Raw genomic sequence first — 17,339 nt, 5'->3', positions numbered from 1 at the left:
TATAACTTTGCTGTTTTATTTTTTTTTTATGGGTACCTGGTACTTAGCATATTGTCTTCAGTTTTAATTTGTAACAGAGTTTCGGGTCCCAACCCTGCCCATGACCGGAGAGAAACACTTTGCTGACAGGAGCGATAAGCCAGGCTCACTGGCATGGCAGTCACAGTGCATCACAGTATTAATGCTACTTTTCTCACACAGTTGATGATAAATAATTGAATCCATTGTATTTTCCTTTCAAATCTGTGTCAGGTAAACTTTTTGGGGCTTATTGGTGGGGCTGATGTGCGTGACTGCACTTGGCGTTATTAAAGAAGGCGCTATGAAACACGCTGGCAAAGAAGCTCAACTAGAGGGGGGTTAATGGAAAGACTTCTTTGGCCACCCTTCACCTGAGAGAGGTTGTGATTGGTGAGTATATTTGTCTGGACATACAGTACAGAAGGTCTCTCTCAGACGACATGCTTAACTGATGCTTAAGACCATAATGGCCTTACAGTGCGTATTCATTTATACCTGGCTGCAGTACGGAGAATCCCCTTCACTGCCAGTGCAGCAGAAGCAGATACTGAGGCATCAATAATGCAGTGGCTGCAGCTGGCAGCTGACTGAGAAGGTGAACAGAATGCCGGCTTTTTCCCTTATGGGGACCAGTTACCTGAAAACTCAATGTAATTAAAAGGATGTCATAGTTAGCATTAGCATTTTTCCCATGGAAATGAATGAGCGGATCCCCATAAAGATACTGTAAAGTTCCCGTTATGGGAATAAGGAGGCAAGTGGCCGAAAACTAACTTTATTTGGCTGCTGTGGACTGTGGAAATTATCCTTGTTGCCTTTTATGTATCGTCTGTAAGTCTGCAGGGCGACACTTAGGCCGCTCAGGAAAGAGTGCAGGTCAAAGTGCACAAACATGTTTTCTTGCTGATAGATGCTAACCACAGAGTTTCAGTTCAGTTAAAGCCATTTCGAAATAGATGTTGCGAAATCGCATATGCTTGTACGTCTAATCGTTTTGCTCCGCGTAGCAACAGCAGGCATTATTAGAAACGCTCATGTGTTATCGACAATATATGGTATTACTGCATCATGTGACACCTCTACTGCTATGCAAATGGAAGTGCTTAATAAAAGGAACTGCGAGAGAAGCGCTCCTCCGAAGTCGGCTGAGTCGAGACAACGGTTCCACGGTTCTACACTCCATGTGAAACAGCAGACAGTCATGGGGAAACATAAAGCATAATACTTGTGTGAGCAGCTTGTCTCTGGCTCTTGTGGGGGGGGGGGGGGGGGGGGTGTGCAGAAATTGCAGATGAAAGAAGAATCATGTAGTGGGAGATTAAGGGGAGACGGCCCTCCACATCCAGATCGGATCTCCCGCGGGGGGGGGGGCTCATTTGGATGCTGCGTGGGGCGGGGCTAAGATCCTATGGCGCGACATGGAATCCACGTCCATTTCCGCTTTGACAGCTTCCGCGTTTGATATGAAGCTGATATAACGACTTCCTGTCTGTAAATGAAAGTGAAAGCGATTTAAACCTGGAGTCGCCATTTTGTCAGGAAACACGAATATGAGTCTGGAAATATAAAAAGATATTTTTATTGCCAGGTAAGATTATACTCAACAGATTAAACCACATAGTAAAATATACATGGTTTACTTACTTAAATATTGGCATTTAATAGTTCTCAACATAATTAGTCATTAAATATACATCCGTGCATCACAGTAACTGTGACAGAATATTTTAAACTTTCGAATGTAAAGCAAATTAACAACAATAATAATATTTAATTATTTACGCTCAATCCTGATTTCACCTAATATACGGAGTCGCTTGAACAGGTAAATGGGGCTAGGTTATAATACTTTGAAGTTATATTAAGCTTGTTTTAAGATGTTGGGGATAACTGCTAGCGGGCCGAAGAACCCGGGTTAAACTCAAGGCTTAATATTTTATGAAACATGGCTAAACCACGGCATTGCTGTATTTTTATTCTTAGTTCATACACAGTTTGGTATTTTTACGTAAAGACAGGCTTAGCGCCGGACGGATTAGGTAAGACGATGCGTCGTTTAGGATAAATAAATTATTTAAAATGGTATGAAATTAGATAGATAAATGTATTTACAGGGTTTCTGTGCAGTACGGAAAAGTATGGAGTTTGATTTTGGTGTTCTCCAGGTGTGGATACGCACAGTCGTGTGAAAAAATTAGGACACCCCATGAAATATTTTATTCTTTATTAAAAAATATCAAAATATCAAGATTAAATCTTCTTTGAAATCTGTAGATAAAGGTGATGTAATTGCATCACCTATTCAAAAACAAGAAACAAATTCACTTATTAAACAAAGGAAAGGCGCGACGCCGGAGGAGGGAGTAAGGCAGGGCGACGAGGCTGTGGAGAAGGACCCTCAGGCGACAGCCGACCCGGAGGGCCAAGACCCACAGGCGCCGACCAAGCCCTAGCGCAGGCGAGGGAGGGCGAGCCAGGGGGCAGGGCGGGCGGGACCCCAGCCCTGCGTCTGTGTCCCCGCCCCTTACAGGACACAGACTTTATATCCCTTGGTCGGGGTCGAGTTTGCCGGGGTGAGGGCGTAGGAGTCACAGGGGGAGAAGGGACTGGAGTGGGGCCAGGGACTGGAGCTGCAGGCTGCAGAGGGGGCGCCTGCCCGGGAGCTGCAGGCTGCAGGGGGAGCGCCTCGGGCGTGGGAGCTGGAGCTGCAGGCAGGGGGAACGCCTCGGGCGTGGGAGCTGGAGCTGCAGGCAGGGGGAACGCCTCGGGCGTGGGAGCTGGAGCTGCAGGCAGGGGGAGCGTCTCGGGCGTGGGCGCTGGAGCTGCAGGCAGGGGGAGCGTCTCGGGCGTGGGCGCTGGAGCTGCAGGCAGGGGGAACGCCTCGGGCGTGGGCGCTGGAGCTGCAGGTGGCAGAGAGAGCGCCTGCTCGGGAACAGCTGCAGGCGGCTGTTTGCTCACGGGAGTCACGGGAGCCCCCTCCCCAAGGCGCGCCTCTCCGGGCGCGTTCAGCAGGGAAGGTGGCTGTACTGGCTGTGCAGGATGCAGCGGAGGCGGCTGCTCGGGCTGCGCAGGATGCAGCGGAGGCGCAGGCGGCGGGACTGGTAGGTCCCGTGCGGGCAGGACGGTCGTGGCCCCTTTAAGTCTCCGGGGCACACGCGGGATGGCATCCCCTTGTTGGCCAGCCACTCGGGCTGGAAGCAATACCACTCATGGGTAGCAGCGCTGGTGACGTTCAGGTCGGCCGGGGAGTCCTCCAGTTCCCCGGCTGGGAGGGAAGCGGGGACGAGCGCGCACGCCCCCAAAACAATCGTCAGAGCGATCGTGTGCTTCTTCTTTCTCCTCTTCTTAGTCGTCACGGAGGTCGCAGGTGGCTGCTCCACGTCCGCTGGGACGGACGGCTGGGGAACGACCTCCGCGACGTATGGCTCGTCCAGCTCCAGTATCTGCGTGGTCATGCGCCTAACCAGCTGGTAGAGGTTGGCGCGCACCACTCCCAAGTGATACCCGTCCTCCCGTAGGGACATCGCCATCAGGAGTTCGCAGCTGTCGGTGGCCAACCTCAGCGAGACGGGGTCCTCCTGGACATCGGGCTGGAGGAGCCAGTAATACACCTCCTGCAGCAGACCGAGACGTTGGTCCTTGGTCTGCCGCGGTGCCTCTTTGTTTGGGTCTGTCATTCTGTCACGATCGCTGACCAGGGGTAAGGCGAGCGGGCAAGCGAGCGAGCAGGAAACAGGCAAGGCAAGCGAAATAGGGGGAAAACGGGGGTTTACTTAGGGCAAGGGTAGGACGGATTACAGGCTTAGACAAACATCAATGACAGCCAAGGGAAACAGGTAAGACCAGGACTTAAAATAGGACAGGACTAACCAAGTAATTGGATACAGCTGAGTACGATCAGGGAAGCACACGTGGATAATCAGGGGGGCGTGGTACACACGAGGATCGTACGAGCCGGGCATGACACCAGCCAATCAGAAAATAGCATCTGTTTTTTTGGGGTAAATTCCAAAATAAGTTACACGTGATCGCTGCAAGAACATTATTACATAGATGCGCACATGGAGTGCAGACAAGGTGGGAGTGGAAGAGCAGGATCCGATGTTTGGACGGGTTGTGCTCCCTTGTCGAAACGTGCTACCGTAATGCACACCGACGGTTCCGTGGTTCAACCGAACACGGGCAAAAATTTTATTTGGCAATACAATATCAGTGTGGAAACTTTATTCTGCAGTACAGTTAGAATTTTTGAAGTAGTCACGTTTGCATTACGTGAAATAACATTTCATAATAATGACTAATGAGAATCACAATGGTATTATGAAATACCATTTAAAGATTATACGTAGGATGTATCTATTAACCCTTCATGTTCACAGAGGTCCCAGCAGGAATCAACTGGTCTGGATCGGCACAATAATGGCGGAGAGAGGAAAAAGAAGAGCTGCTTCTGAAATGGGCCCCCCTGTGGGGCGTAAGAGAAAGATCCCTGAGAGGTAACAGTGTTACAGCCCACTAGCATGCATGTCTCTCTGGGTCTATAGTCAGGCCATAACATAAAAGTAAACTGGGCTCCTAGCTAGGGCTGGTCAGTGGGCAGCACTTTAATATGTGTAGCTTAATAAAAAGACCTCGCCATCTTCTGTCTTCACCGTCTTCTTCCACAATCAGCCAGTTCTTTTATACTAGAGGCGAGTAACAGACCATCCCTCCTATACAAAATGGCCACATAACAAAACTAAAAAAAACAAAGAAAAACATATATAAACAAATAAAAATGAACATCAGTCAAGTCTAGTTGTGGAGGTTTTTAACGGTGATACGAAAAGTTTCATCTAATATCTCAATTTTAGATGAGACAATTTCCTTAACAGCCGACTGTAAATAAGTCTGTTTACATAAAGAGCTTCACAGCATATCAAAGTACATGAAGGCAGAGCAGAAGTCTAAACAGCAGTGTGATGCCGTCCGCATTGTATGAATTATATTTATACCATGAAGGTTTGTTTCCCCTCACTGCCCACAGTGTCCTGATGAAGAGAGCAGACTCCCCTGTACCCAGCTGTGTTTCCATGAAGAGTGACTGGTCAATGGGAAATCCACTCGACTTCAGAGAGGGACCTTTTCCTACAGATCAAAGGTAAATGTACATTTAAACAAACACTGTCAATGACATTCAGACTCTCAGTCAAATGGCACAGAGACACATACAAGCTATGAGGAAATAATATATTTTTAATGAATGCACCTTTAACAGATTCCATCACCTTGAGAATTTAAACAAAAGTTTTGTCCGTATTCTATATAAATAACATCTGAGGTAAATGGATGAGGATTACTGTAAATCCTGACTTTCTGCGAGCCGGAATTGGAAGTTATTTAATCGCAAAGTGGATTTTAAATTTCAGTCCTCAGAGCTGGAAATAAACTGGTTTGCCTGTTCCCCCCCCCCCCCCCCCCCCCCCCCACATGTCCATTAAAGAATGACTCGACAATAGATTGTTTTCTCATGAGACGGATGTTTCTGTTTTGATAACAAATAATTTCACTCTCATGAATTCATTAGATCATACTCAGATGAAGGCTTCAGTTTAACATGTTTAATCAAACTGTGTGGCTTAAACAATAAACTACTATTATCAGACAAAAAAAGAGAAAGACTACTGGTTTCTTTGCCAAAGGTGACGTTTAAATACTTGCTGATTCAGATCATAATTAATGTGACACTGTAGTGGTTCTCATCCCCTGAGTATAAAATAAGATGATTTGTTGATCCCAGGGTTTAAATTCTCTTGCGTTCAGCAGCAAAGTGCACAGATACAAACATACAATGTAAAACAAAGACAACGTGCAAAAACAGCAGCTATAGTGCAAGTAAGTAAACATTTATAGAAGTAAACAAAATTTCTGTAGGTAAACAAGTTTAAGAAGTACACAGTATACAAAAAACAGAATAATTAGAAAATAGAATATTTTTCAAGAAATAAATATAAATAAAAAAGAATGTGTGTTACGGACGCGGAGGGCAACCAGGGACGGATTACGGACTGGGCCAGCGGGGCCGCTGCCCAGGGGCCCTTGGGGTGCAGGGGGCCTGTGGGGCCCCTAGCCCAAAAGAATTTGCAACGCTTATCAACAATGCATTTTCGTTTGTCTATTTTAGAGGGCCTACATTCTTTGATCCTCTGCCTACCAGGGCCCCTGACCCTATAGGGAGGGCATTTGCCTGCCAAGGGCCCTTGAATTGTGGTGGTTGTGGTGGTGGTGCTAGTGGTGGTGCTGCTAGTGGTGGTGGGGGGGGGCCTCGCGAACGTTTTGCCCAGGGGCCACACAACCCATAATCCGTCCCTGAGGGCGACCCAGAGTGTTCCGACTGAGGCTGTGCTGCCCCTCACTAGCATCCGGTCCATGCATGCACAGCTGGTCCAGTTATGCGGCTGCAGATAAGAGGTCAGGTGTGTTCCTCTGTCAGACTCTGCCCCACCAGGCCCTGTCAGCTCTCAGGCTGTCTGCCCTGCATGCGCAGCTGGGCCAGTTATGTGGCTGCAGATAAGAGGTCAGGTGTGTTCCTCTGCCAGACTCTGCCTTGCCGGGTCAGGAGGAAGTCGAACTGCCTCCCCATCCTTTGCTCCTCCTCGGTGGACCTCTAGCTGCCCAGATCAGCCCCTGGCAGAGTTACAGCCTGTGTTGTAGCTCGTCACAGTGTGTATGACTTGTGCTGATCTCTCTATAGCACCGGCAGATACTGTGTTTGTCTTGGGGTACGCCTGTGGTAACGGACACCGGGGGGCGCTATAGCACCGGCAGATACTGTGTTTGTCTTGGGCTGCGCCTGTGGTAACGGACACCGGGGGGCGCTATAGCACCGGCAGATACTGTGTTTGTCTTGGGTTGCGCCTGTGGTAACGGACACCGGGGGGCGCTATAGCACCGGCAGATACTGTGTTTGTCTTGGGCTGCGCCTGTGGTAACGGACACCGGGGGGCGCTATAGCACCGGCAGATACTGTGTTTGTCTTGGGCTGCGCCTGTGGTAACGGACACCGGGGGGCGCTATAGCACGGGCAGATACTGTGTTTGTCTTGGGTTGCGCCTGTGGTAACGGACACCGGGGGGCGCTATAGCACCGGCAGATACTGTGTTTGTCTTGGGCTGCGCCTGTGGTAACGGACACCGGGGGGCGCTATAGCACCGGCAGATACTGTGTTTGTCTTGGGCTGCGCCTGTGGTAACGGACACCGGGGGGCGCTATAGCACCGGCAGATACTGTGTTTGTCTTGGGTTGCGCCTGTGGTAATGGACACCGGGGGGCACTGGGCCCTGACAGCTGGGTGGTGTAAGCTGAGAGGCCTGCCTCCGCTCATACTGCTCGCTCCCCTTCCCACCCACTCTCACGCTTCCCCCTGTCCCCGGTCAGCACATCCCCATCACATCCTAATGGGATAAGAACGTTCTGAAGGTTTGAGGCAGCATCACCAGCACTTGAGTTCATGGACAGCTGTGTGTATGTTTTACTTCACTGCTGCTGGCTGACAGACAAAAGGTGATCCCTGAAGCGGTTACTATTCTGTAATACAGCTCCTTGCTCACCCGCGAGTTCAAGGCCGGCACGGCCGTGGGCCAGTCGCTCACAGAGCAGGCGGCTCCATTGATAAGCAAAGCAGAGCCTTATCGTGGGGTGGGGTAGCGGGGGGGGTCCACTGTTTGTCGGTTGCATAGGAAGCTGTGTGATCACTCTGGGGGGGGGTAACCCTGTAGGTGCTGAAGGACAGATTTGGCCCATTAGCCCTGTAGGTGCTGAATTTGACCAACAAGCTATTTAACCAGTTTCTTGACTAAGGATTGTGAATCAAATGTATTTAAAGGTATTTAGCTCTGCTAATCACTCTAAATGTCACTGGGTACAAAGGGCTGCATAGAAAACTGTCCTTCCTGCCTGCTGTGTCTCTGTGTGGTGGAGCCTGATGTCACTGGTTCTCTTCTGCTGTCATGAGAAAATTAGGAAGCTGCCCCAGTGAATAAAGCTTAACATGGCAGATACATCTTTCCAAACTACAACCCCAATTCCAAAAATGTTGGGATGTTCTGGAAATTGTAAATAAAAACAATGCAATGATATGGAAATCTCATAAACCTATATTTTATTCATAACAGAAAACATATCAAATGTTTAAACTGAGAAAAGGCATCATTGTAAGGAAAAATTTTGAATGTCGCAGCAGCAACACATCTGAAAAAAGTTGGAACAAGGCCATGTTTACCACAGTGTGGCATCTCCTCTTCTTTTAACAACAGTCTGTAAATGTCTGGGGACTGAGGAGATCAGTTGTTTGAGTTTTGGGAGAGGAATGTTGTCCCATTCTTGTCTGATACAGGATTCTAGTTGCTCAACTGTCCTAGATCTTCTGTGTCATATTCTTCATTTTATGATGCACCAAATGTTCTCAGTGGCTGGAAGATCTGGACCGCTGGCAGGCCAGTTCAGTACCCGGACCCTTCTTCTACGAATCCATCATGTTGTAATTGATGCAGTGTGTGGTTTGGCATTGTCATGTGGGAAAATGCAAGGTCTTCCCTGAAAGAGACGTCGTCTGGATGGGAGCATCTGTTGCTCTAGAACCTTGATATACCTTTCAGCACTGATGGTGCCTTTCCAGATATGCAGGCTGCCCCTGCCATATGTACTAATGCACCCCCACACCATCAGAGATGCTGGCTTTTGAACTGAGTGCTGATAACACGCTGGGTGGTCCTTCTCCTCTTTAGTCCGGATGACATGGTGTCTCTGGTTTCCAAAAAGAATCTCAAATTTAGATCCGACTGACCACAGAACAGCTTTCCACTCAGCCGCAGTCCATTTTAAATGAGCTTTGGCCCAGAGACGACGTCGGTGATTCTGGATCATCTTCATATATGGCTTCTTCTTTGAATGATAGAGTTTTAACTGACATCTGTGCATGGCAGCGCGAATTGTGTTCACTGACAATGTTTTTGGTAAATATTCCTGAGCCTATTTAGTGATACCATTACAGAATCATGCCTGTTTGTGATGCAGTGCTGCCTAAGGGCCAAAATATCACAGGCATCTAGTCTGGTTTTTCACAGAGATTTCTCCAGATTCTCAGAATCATTTGATTGCATTATGTGCTGTAGATGGTGAAATATTCAACCTCTTTGCAGTTTTATACTGAGGAACTTCTTTCTGAAATTGCTCCACTATTTGTCAGTGCAGTATTAGGGGGATTGTGACCCTCTGATCATCTTTACTTCAGAGAGACACTGCAACTCTAAGATGCTCTTTTTATACCCAGTCATGTTACTCACCTGTTGCCAATTGACATAATTATTTGCAAATTGTTCCTCCAGCTGTTGGGTTTTTGTACCACTAACTTTTCCAGCCTCCTATTGCCCCCGTCCCAACTTTTTTGAGATGTGTTGCTGTCATGAAATTCAAAATGAGCCAATATTTTTCATGAAATAGTAAAATGTCTCAGTTTAAACATTTGATATGTTTCCTATGATTTGTTATAAATAAAATACAGGTTTATGAGATTTCCATATCATTGCATTCTGTTTTTATTTACAATTTGCACAATGTGTGGAATTGGTGTTGTAATATACCACAATGTTATTCTTTATCTGCAGTAACAGCAATTTTAATGGGAAACTTTTCAGTCTTTCTGTTACATTTGTGTAGATGAATTGAGGACTTTATGTTTCTGCCTAATTCACAGAGATCAAATGGAAGATTGCAGTTCAGATCTACATGATAAATCGGGTTTATCATCCATATTGAAGGTTTGTATTTATTGCTGATACATATTTTCTTGGCTGTTATGTGAATTAGCTTATATTTTATACAGCTGTATAGTAAGAAACTCATCATGTTAAAGGAAATATGTTTTAAACTATGATTCACAAGTGAAACTCTGAAAAGGTTTGGTGTAAGTAGCAATAATTAACTCTGACTGTTTATTTTAGTCACTAGAGGAAAAAGCCATGAAGTTCCTAAAGGACGAGCTGAAGACGTTTGTGAGGCATTTAGATCAGAATTACCCAGAATGCTCTGAGCCTCAGCTGGAGGAGGACAATGACCTGGACTGTGATGGTCAGATGCAGAAGACCAGTGTTAGAGAGGTAGCTCTGAAGATCACTCTGTACATCCTGAGGACCATGAAGCAAAATGATCTCGCTGACCTGCTGGACAAGAGTAAGAGCTTTATAACATTATGTACATGTACAATATTGTGCAAAAGCCTTAGGCAGGCAGAGAAAAGGATGTTTAAATGGTCTTCATGTTGGTGTAGAACTACTATAATATGTATGTCAAAGTGTGTTTGCCATTTCAGAACCTCTCCCAAAATCACCTTAATATTTGCAGAAATCGTGCAGTATATCCACGTATTTTTATACTTGACCACTAACACACCTCATGTGGCTGATCAATATCTCATTGAGTTTCTAAACTAATTTAATTAACTTATGAAGTGAGTTGGTGGTGAAATTTAACAAATACATGGACTGGCTGTGGTGCCGCTGAGGAGAGGTTTGGGAAATGAAAAGGGGTTTTGTGTTTTTTTGGGGTCTGAGCAGATATACACTTACTACCCAGATAAATGGCTTTAAACATTTCCTTTGGCTGCCTAAGGCTTATTCACGGTCCTGTATGCGGTGTTCCAGTAAAATACGCATGATAAAACTTTCAGTTTCACATTCACAGTCACAGGGAAATATCTGGATATGTATGTGTGAAAAGTGTGTTTTTGGAAAATATTCTTCCTCTCATACTGGTCAGGATCACGGTCAGAATTAGTGCATTTTCCTCTCATTTCTTTTCAGGACAGCTCATGCTGCAACATCAACAGGAAATGAAATGTAAACTTAAGAAGCAATGTGAGTGTGTATTTGAAGGGAAAGCTAAGGAAGGACAGCCAACACTTCTCAGTGAGATTTACACAGAACTCTACATAACTGAAGGTGGGACTGGAGCAGTCAATGATGAACATGAAGTGAGACAGATTGAAACAGCATCCAAGAAAAGGCGAACAGAAGATACTACAGTCAAGTGCAATGATATATTTAAACCCTTATGTGGGCGTGTGACTCCTATCAGAACTGTACTCACTAAAGGGGTGGCAGGTATCGGGAAAACAGTCTCTGTGCAGAAATTCATTCTCGACTGGGCAGAAGGAAAAGCAAACCAGGATGTTCACTTCATATTTGCTCTTCCTTTCCGGGACCTGAATTTGATTAAGGGTGAATACAGTCTGATTAAACTTCTTCACCACTTTGTCCCAGAACTGAAATCATTTCAATCCACTGAGCTGTTTAGGTACAAAGTCTTGTTCATCTTTGATGGTCTCGATGAGTGTCGCCTTCCTCTCGATTTTCAGAACAATGAGAGCTGGTTTGATGTAACAAAGAAAACGTCACTGGATGTGCTGTTGACTAACCTCATTAAGGGGAATCTGCTCCCATCCGCTCTCCTCTGGATAACCTCCCGGCCAGCAGCAGCCAATCAGATACCTGCTAAGTGTGTCCACCAGGTGACAGAGATACGAGGGTTCAGTGATGCCCAGAAGGAGGAATATTTCAAGAAGAGATTTAATGATCAGAGCCTGACCAGCAGGATTATTACACATGTGAAATCATCAAGGAGCCTCTTCATCATGTGCCACATACCTGTGTTCTGCTGGATTTCAGCCACTGTGCTTAAGAGGCTTTTTAGTGAGACTGACAGGGGAGAAATTCCGAAGACTCTGACTGAAATGTACACACACTTTCTGATCTTTCAGACAAGTTTAAAAAATGACAAGTATATGAAAGACCATGAAACTAAGCTTAAGGAATACAGCAAGGAATTCCTTTTAAAACTTGGTAAACTGGCTTTTGACAACCTTGAGAAAGGAAATCTCATATTTTATGAGCAGGATCTGACAGAGAATGGCATTGATATCGCTGAAACTTCAGTTTACTCTGGAGTGTGCACAGAAGTCTTTAAAGAGGAGTATGGATTGTACCAGGAGAAGGTGTACTGCTTTGTGCATCTGAGCATCCAGGAGTATCTCGCTGCTTTATATGTGTTCCTGTCAAACTCATCAGCTGACCTGCTGAAGACTGCAGTGGATCAGGCATTAGAGAGCAAGAATGGACACTTGGACCTCTACCTCCGCCTCCTCCTGGGCCTCTCAACAGACTCCAGTAAGACTCTGTTACAAAAACTACTGGAACAGACAAGAATCAGCTCACATAACATTAAGGAAACAGCCCAATACATCAAGGAGAAAATACAGGAGAATTTATCTCCAGAAAGGACCATCAACCTGTTCCACTGTCTGACTGAACTGGGTGACAATTCTCTAGTAGAGGAAGTACAAAGATACCTGAATTCAGGAAACATTTCATCAGATGACCTCTCACCTGCACAGTACTCAGCTCTGGCCTTTGTGTTGCTGATGTCAGATGAGGAGCTGGATGTGTTTGACCTGAAGAAATACATCAGATCAGATGAAGAGCACTGCAGGCTGCTGCCTGTGGTCAAGAACTCCAGGACGGCTCTGTAAGTGACGTGGGGATGGGAAATCATGTCTGGTCTAGCAGTAATACATGATTATTGTTTGAAATGTGTAATATATATTATACACAGTATTTCTCCTCATGGATTAATAAGTGGGTTTTATTTTGATAATCACAGCTATAGCTGTTTGTATTGCAGTAGCTAATCTTGACCACAGACTTTATAATGACTGAAGGTAGTGATGTCACTTTTTGTTTGTTACTACGTTTCCATTCCCATCCAGTCTGCCTTCTGATCACAGGCACAGCATCCTAACCTGCTATGGAAACAGTGAGGGCTCTTTATCCACAGGGTGTATAAGTGGTATGTGAGTGTTATTGTCAGCAGGCGTGTTCATGTGATGGAGCCCAGAGCTGGGAGCTTCCGTATGACTGCTGTCTCTGGCTGCTCACTGGCGCCCTCTGCTGGCCTCAGCTGCACCTGGCTGAGGATGTGAGGACACATCTAGTCCGGCAGACATAGATAAACATTGTTTAAAATATAAAATGAATATGTATATATGTAATTTATTTCCCCTCTTTTATCAGCAATGTTCCTTTTTAATCTAGTTTATATTAACTGAAGGTAGTGATGTAGTAAAAACAAAAAGACAAGATTTCCACGAGCATCCTTTGTGTAACAAATAACCAAAGATACTGCATCATACAGAATGGTCCGGTTTTCACTAATAGTGGAAAAACCACTCATATTCCTTTCAGTTCTGGATGCTGTAGGAAGCATTTCTGTAAATACTGGGTGTGGTGCGTGACTCTTTGGGTTCGGACTCTGTGTCCATGAGTGGAAGGTCGCTGGTTCAGATCTCTTGGCCTACAGAGTGATGCTCACAGCAGTCTGTGAGCACTAGCTCCGGCTGAAAGGAGCAGCATATTCCCGTGACGCACGGCAGCTGACATAGATGTGAATGAGCTGCGCATGTGCAAATGGTGTTGCCACGGATCAATCACTTACCTGCTTCTCCTTTGCTTGAAATAAAACTATTTAATTTGACCGTTTCTTCTTATTTTTTCTTATTTATTTATTTTTTCTTATCATTTCATTGCAGAGGATGTAACTGCTGGTTAATCAGTTCCGTTGTGTTGTCTGACAGAAAATATGTAACGTAATTGATGACAGTTTTATATTGGACACGTGAGGAAGGATTAGGGAAAACACGCAGAATGCAAATACGACATAATTACGTCATCAATATGCAAATATACGCATGACGTCATCTAGTGACATTTGGCGACTTTTCGAGCAGATTTTAGCTACTTTCCATTGAAAATAGTTGGCAATACTTATCAGAGCACTGATCAGGAGTCTGATGGCCTGAGGGAAGAAGCTGTTCCCCGTTCTGCCAGTGGAGGCCCGTATGCTACGGATCCTTTTGCCAGACGGGAGGAGGGAGAAGAGTGTGTGTGAGGGGTGTGTGGGGTCATCCACAATGCTGGTGGCTTTGCGGATGCTGCGTTTATTTTTTATTTTATGTTTTAAAACATTTTTACTCTATTTTTATTTCTTTTGCACTAATTGTTATTTATTCTGTGCTTATTTAAATTTCTTTTTATTCTTTTTAAATGTTTGCAAAACATTTTATGAACGCTGTGGTTAAAACAGGCTATATAAATAATGTCAGGTTCAGGTTGGACGGGCGAGCAGGAAGCGGGGAAAGACAAGGCAGGCAGGCAAACAGGCAGGGAATTCGGGGTTTATTAGGGAACGGGCGAGACAGGGCAGACGGCTACAAACCAAGAGTAACTAACATTAACTAACATTAATGACAAGTATGGGGAAGACGGACTCAGACGCGGACTAAATACACAAGACAAGCCAAAAATAACAGGAAACAGCTGAGGACAATCGAAGAAGCACACGTGGATGATGAGGGGGTGTGGCACACACGAGGATCGTGTGTACCTCGAAATTCCCACCAGAAAGCTGCACTTGAATGGCTGACATTCTGGCTGCTGACTCAGAGATAGAAGTTGGTGATGTGACAATACTGAACTTACAAGAATGGCGAACGTATGGTTATTGCAAGGGACAATGCTTGTGAAATTCTTACCTATAATATCGTCATATCACCCAGATGTAATTGGTGATTTGACATGTTCTCAGGTATAACAATACAGGGAGAAAAAGGAAATGGAAAAAGGAAAATGACTGCAGCAGATTGTCAGGACACACAGAACACTCTGCAGACTATAGTTCATTTTGAAGTGTAAGCTGTGCTGCTAATTATACTGAAAACAAATGCTTATTGTAATGCTTTGAATTTTACTAATGTGTAGGATGTGTATATGTCTGTGTCTTAAAGTGTTTTCTGTTTCAGGCTGAACAGCTGTGATCTCATAGATAAACACTGTGAAGTGCTGTCTTCAGCTCTCAGATCAAACTCTTCCCCCCTGAGAGAGCTGGACCTGAGTGACAATAACCTGAAGGATTCAGGAGTGAAGCTGCTCTCTGCTGCACTGGGGGATTTACACTGTAAACTGGAGATATTGAGGTCAGTAATACTGGGTATTCTACACTCTGAACTGCAGATACTGAGGTCAGTATTACTGGGTATTCCACACTATAAAGAGGAGATAGTGAGCAATTAGCTAAGGGAAAGGGAGGAGGGGGCCTGCCTTGTCTTAGACACTAAACTGTAATTCTTGAAATATTTATTAGAGCATCCATCCATCCATTTTCCAAACCGCTTATCCTACTGGGTTGCCTATCCCGGAAGCAATGGGCACGAGGCATGAAATAACCCAGGATGGGGGGCCAGCCCATCGCAGGGCACACTCACACACCATTCACTCACGCATGCACAACTACGGGCAATTTAGCAACTCCAATTAGCCTCAGCATGTTTTTGGACTGTGGCGGGGAAACCGGAGTACCTGGAGGAAACCCCACGACGACATGGGGAGAACATGCAAACTCCACACACATGTGACCCAGGCGTAGAACCCAGGTCCCAGAGGTGTGAGGCAACAGTGCTAACCACTGCACCACCATGCCACCCTTGTATTAAAACAGTCACATTTATTTAATAATTGTAATGGTTAGGTGATATTATTTACTGGGGAGTTTCTGTCTCTCTCCCTGCAGGTTGTCAGGCTGTAGAGTTGCAGAAGAAGGCTGTTACAGTTAAATATGCTGACTTTAACGTGTTATAGACAAAAAAATAATAGACACAAAACTGAATCGGAATGATTGTTAAAATGATTTTTAGTAATTTAATTGTTTTCTGAAAATCCATTATGTTATGGTCCCTATTCTCCTCATTTGAATACAGTGCTGCAGTGTAAAAAGTGGATTTAAAAGTGTTTAATTTTTTTAAGGGTGGGTCAGTGTGAACTCACAGAGAAATGCTGTGAGGCACTGGCTTCAGCTCTCAGATCAAACTCCTCACCCCTGAGAGAGCTGGATCTGAGTGACAATGACCTACAGGACTCAGGAGTGAAGCTGCTCTCTGCTGGACTGGGGGATTTACACTGCAAACTGGAGATACTGAGGTCAGTCTTACTGGGTATTCCACACTGTAAACTGGGGGTAGTGAGGTGAGTATTACTGGGTATTTCACACTGTACGCTGGAAATACTAAGGTAGAAAATAACTAATGATTTCAAAATAAAGCAGGAGTATCTAAGTCTAGGGGTTGACTTAAAAAATAACATTAGACTCGCTAAGTGGAATGTTGAAAGGAAGAGAGGACATGATTAACTTACCACCATTTAGTACAAATACAGTGTCGTATATAAACAATATACAGTCCCTCCACAATTATTGGCCCCTTGTAAAGATTTGTAAAAATGGTTAGAAAAAAATCCACCTTTTGGCGAAGCAGCTTCATCTCACACTGAAAAAATGAGAAAAATCCAACCTTTCATTGGAATTAACTTATTCAAAAAAAAACCTTAATTAAGAAATAATTATTTTCAACAAACACACATGTGCCACGATTATTGGCAGCCCTGCTTTTAATACTCTGTACAGCCTCCCTTTGCCAGTATAACAGCACTGAGTCTCCTATAACATTTTATAAGGTTGGAGAATACAGAGCAGGGCATCTGAGACCATTCCTCTTTACAGAATCTCTCCAGATCACCCAGGGTCCTCGGCCCTCTCTTGTGCACTCTCCTCTTCAGCTCAGCCCACAGGTTTTCAGTGGGGTTCAGGTCAGGGGACTGAGATGGCCATGCACAGACACACTTTCATACATATCTGCAAAGATTGAAACATACAATACATGAATCAAACAGTAATAATAATAATTAATAAAAAGTAGTAACTGCAGGCAGTGACTGAATGGTGCAAAGTGCAGGACGATCGGACAGGTAAGAGAAGAGGCACAACAGAGAACTGTAGGACTGACTGACACCAGCAGGCACCTGTCAGGACACCTAGCTCAAGTACCCACCAAAGCTGGATTCGAATCGGCCACCCTCTGACTGCAAGCATACAGGTTTAGCCCACTGAGCCACATGCTGCTTTGGGTAAGAGAGGTGAGATAGGGAAAGAGCTTCCTACCTGATCTGGTAACTCATTTTAGCTAAATTACCCTAGCTGGGTCTTAAGTAAGGAATAATTGACGACGGGCTTCGCGTCGTGGCCGCATTACCACCTCGGGTGTGCATTATTTTCTAATAATTCAACGGTCCGGAGTCAATTATTCCACTTATACTACGGTTGCCACACCTCAAGACATCGATCAGATGATATATTTCAAGGGATTCGTCCAGTTTTTCTACTTAAATCGCTATTGTGAGTAG

General features: G+C 45.1%; 1 protein-coding gene across 9 annotated transcripts in view; it reads left to right on the top strand.

The window, feature by feature from the left end:
• The window catches only part of LOC125723828 (NACHT, LRR and PYD domains-containing protein 12-like), a 189,832-nt gene that overhangs the window by 24,014 nt on the left and 148,479 nt on the right, over positions 1 to 17,339 (top strand). For 2 of the 9 annotated variants that reach the window (XR_007386981.1, XM_049000644.1), the window contains exons 1-8: positions 1,518 to 1,609; positions 3,371 to 4,517; positions 5,048 to 5,161; positions 9,755 to 9,818; positions 10,002 to 10,230; positions 10,860 to 12,579; positions 14,909 to 15,082; positions 15,909 to 16,082. The exons of 1 other annotated variant lie outside the window; for it this stretch is intronic. Coding sequence is in view for 7 of the 8 variants with exons in the window: in XM_049000644.1 (XP_048856601.1) it covers positions 4,315 to 4,517; positions 5,048 to 5,161; positions 9,755 to 9,818; positions 10,002 to 10,230; positions 10,860 to 12,579; positions 14,909 to 15,082; positions 15,909 to 16,082 (2,678 nt within the window). In the remaining variant the exon portion in view is untranslated. Of the gene's footprint in view, positions 1 to 1,490; positions 1,610 to 3,370; positions 4,518 to 5,047; positions 5,162 to 9,754; positions 9,819 to 10,001; positions 10,231 to 10,859; positions 12,580 to 14,908; positions 15,083 to 15,908; positions 16,083 to 17,339 lie in introns of those variants that run through there. 6 more of the 9 variants (XM_049000636.1, XM_049000638.1, XM_049000632.1 and 3 more) reach the window with 6 other exon arrangements.

This window comes from Brienomyrus brachyistius, unplaced genomic scaffold (assembly GCF_023856365.1).
Source record: "Brienomyrus brachyistius isolate T26 unplaced genomic scaffold, BBRACH_0.4 scaffold52, whole genome shotgun sequence".
NCBI lineage: Eukaryota > Metazoa > Chordata > Actinopteri > Osteoglossiformes > Mormyridae > Brienomyrus > Brienomyrus brachyistius.
The sequence above is the reverse complement of the archived record's forward strand: the minus strand, read 5'-3'. Positions and strand labels throughout refer to the sequence as shown.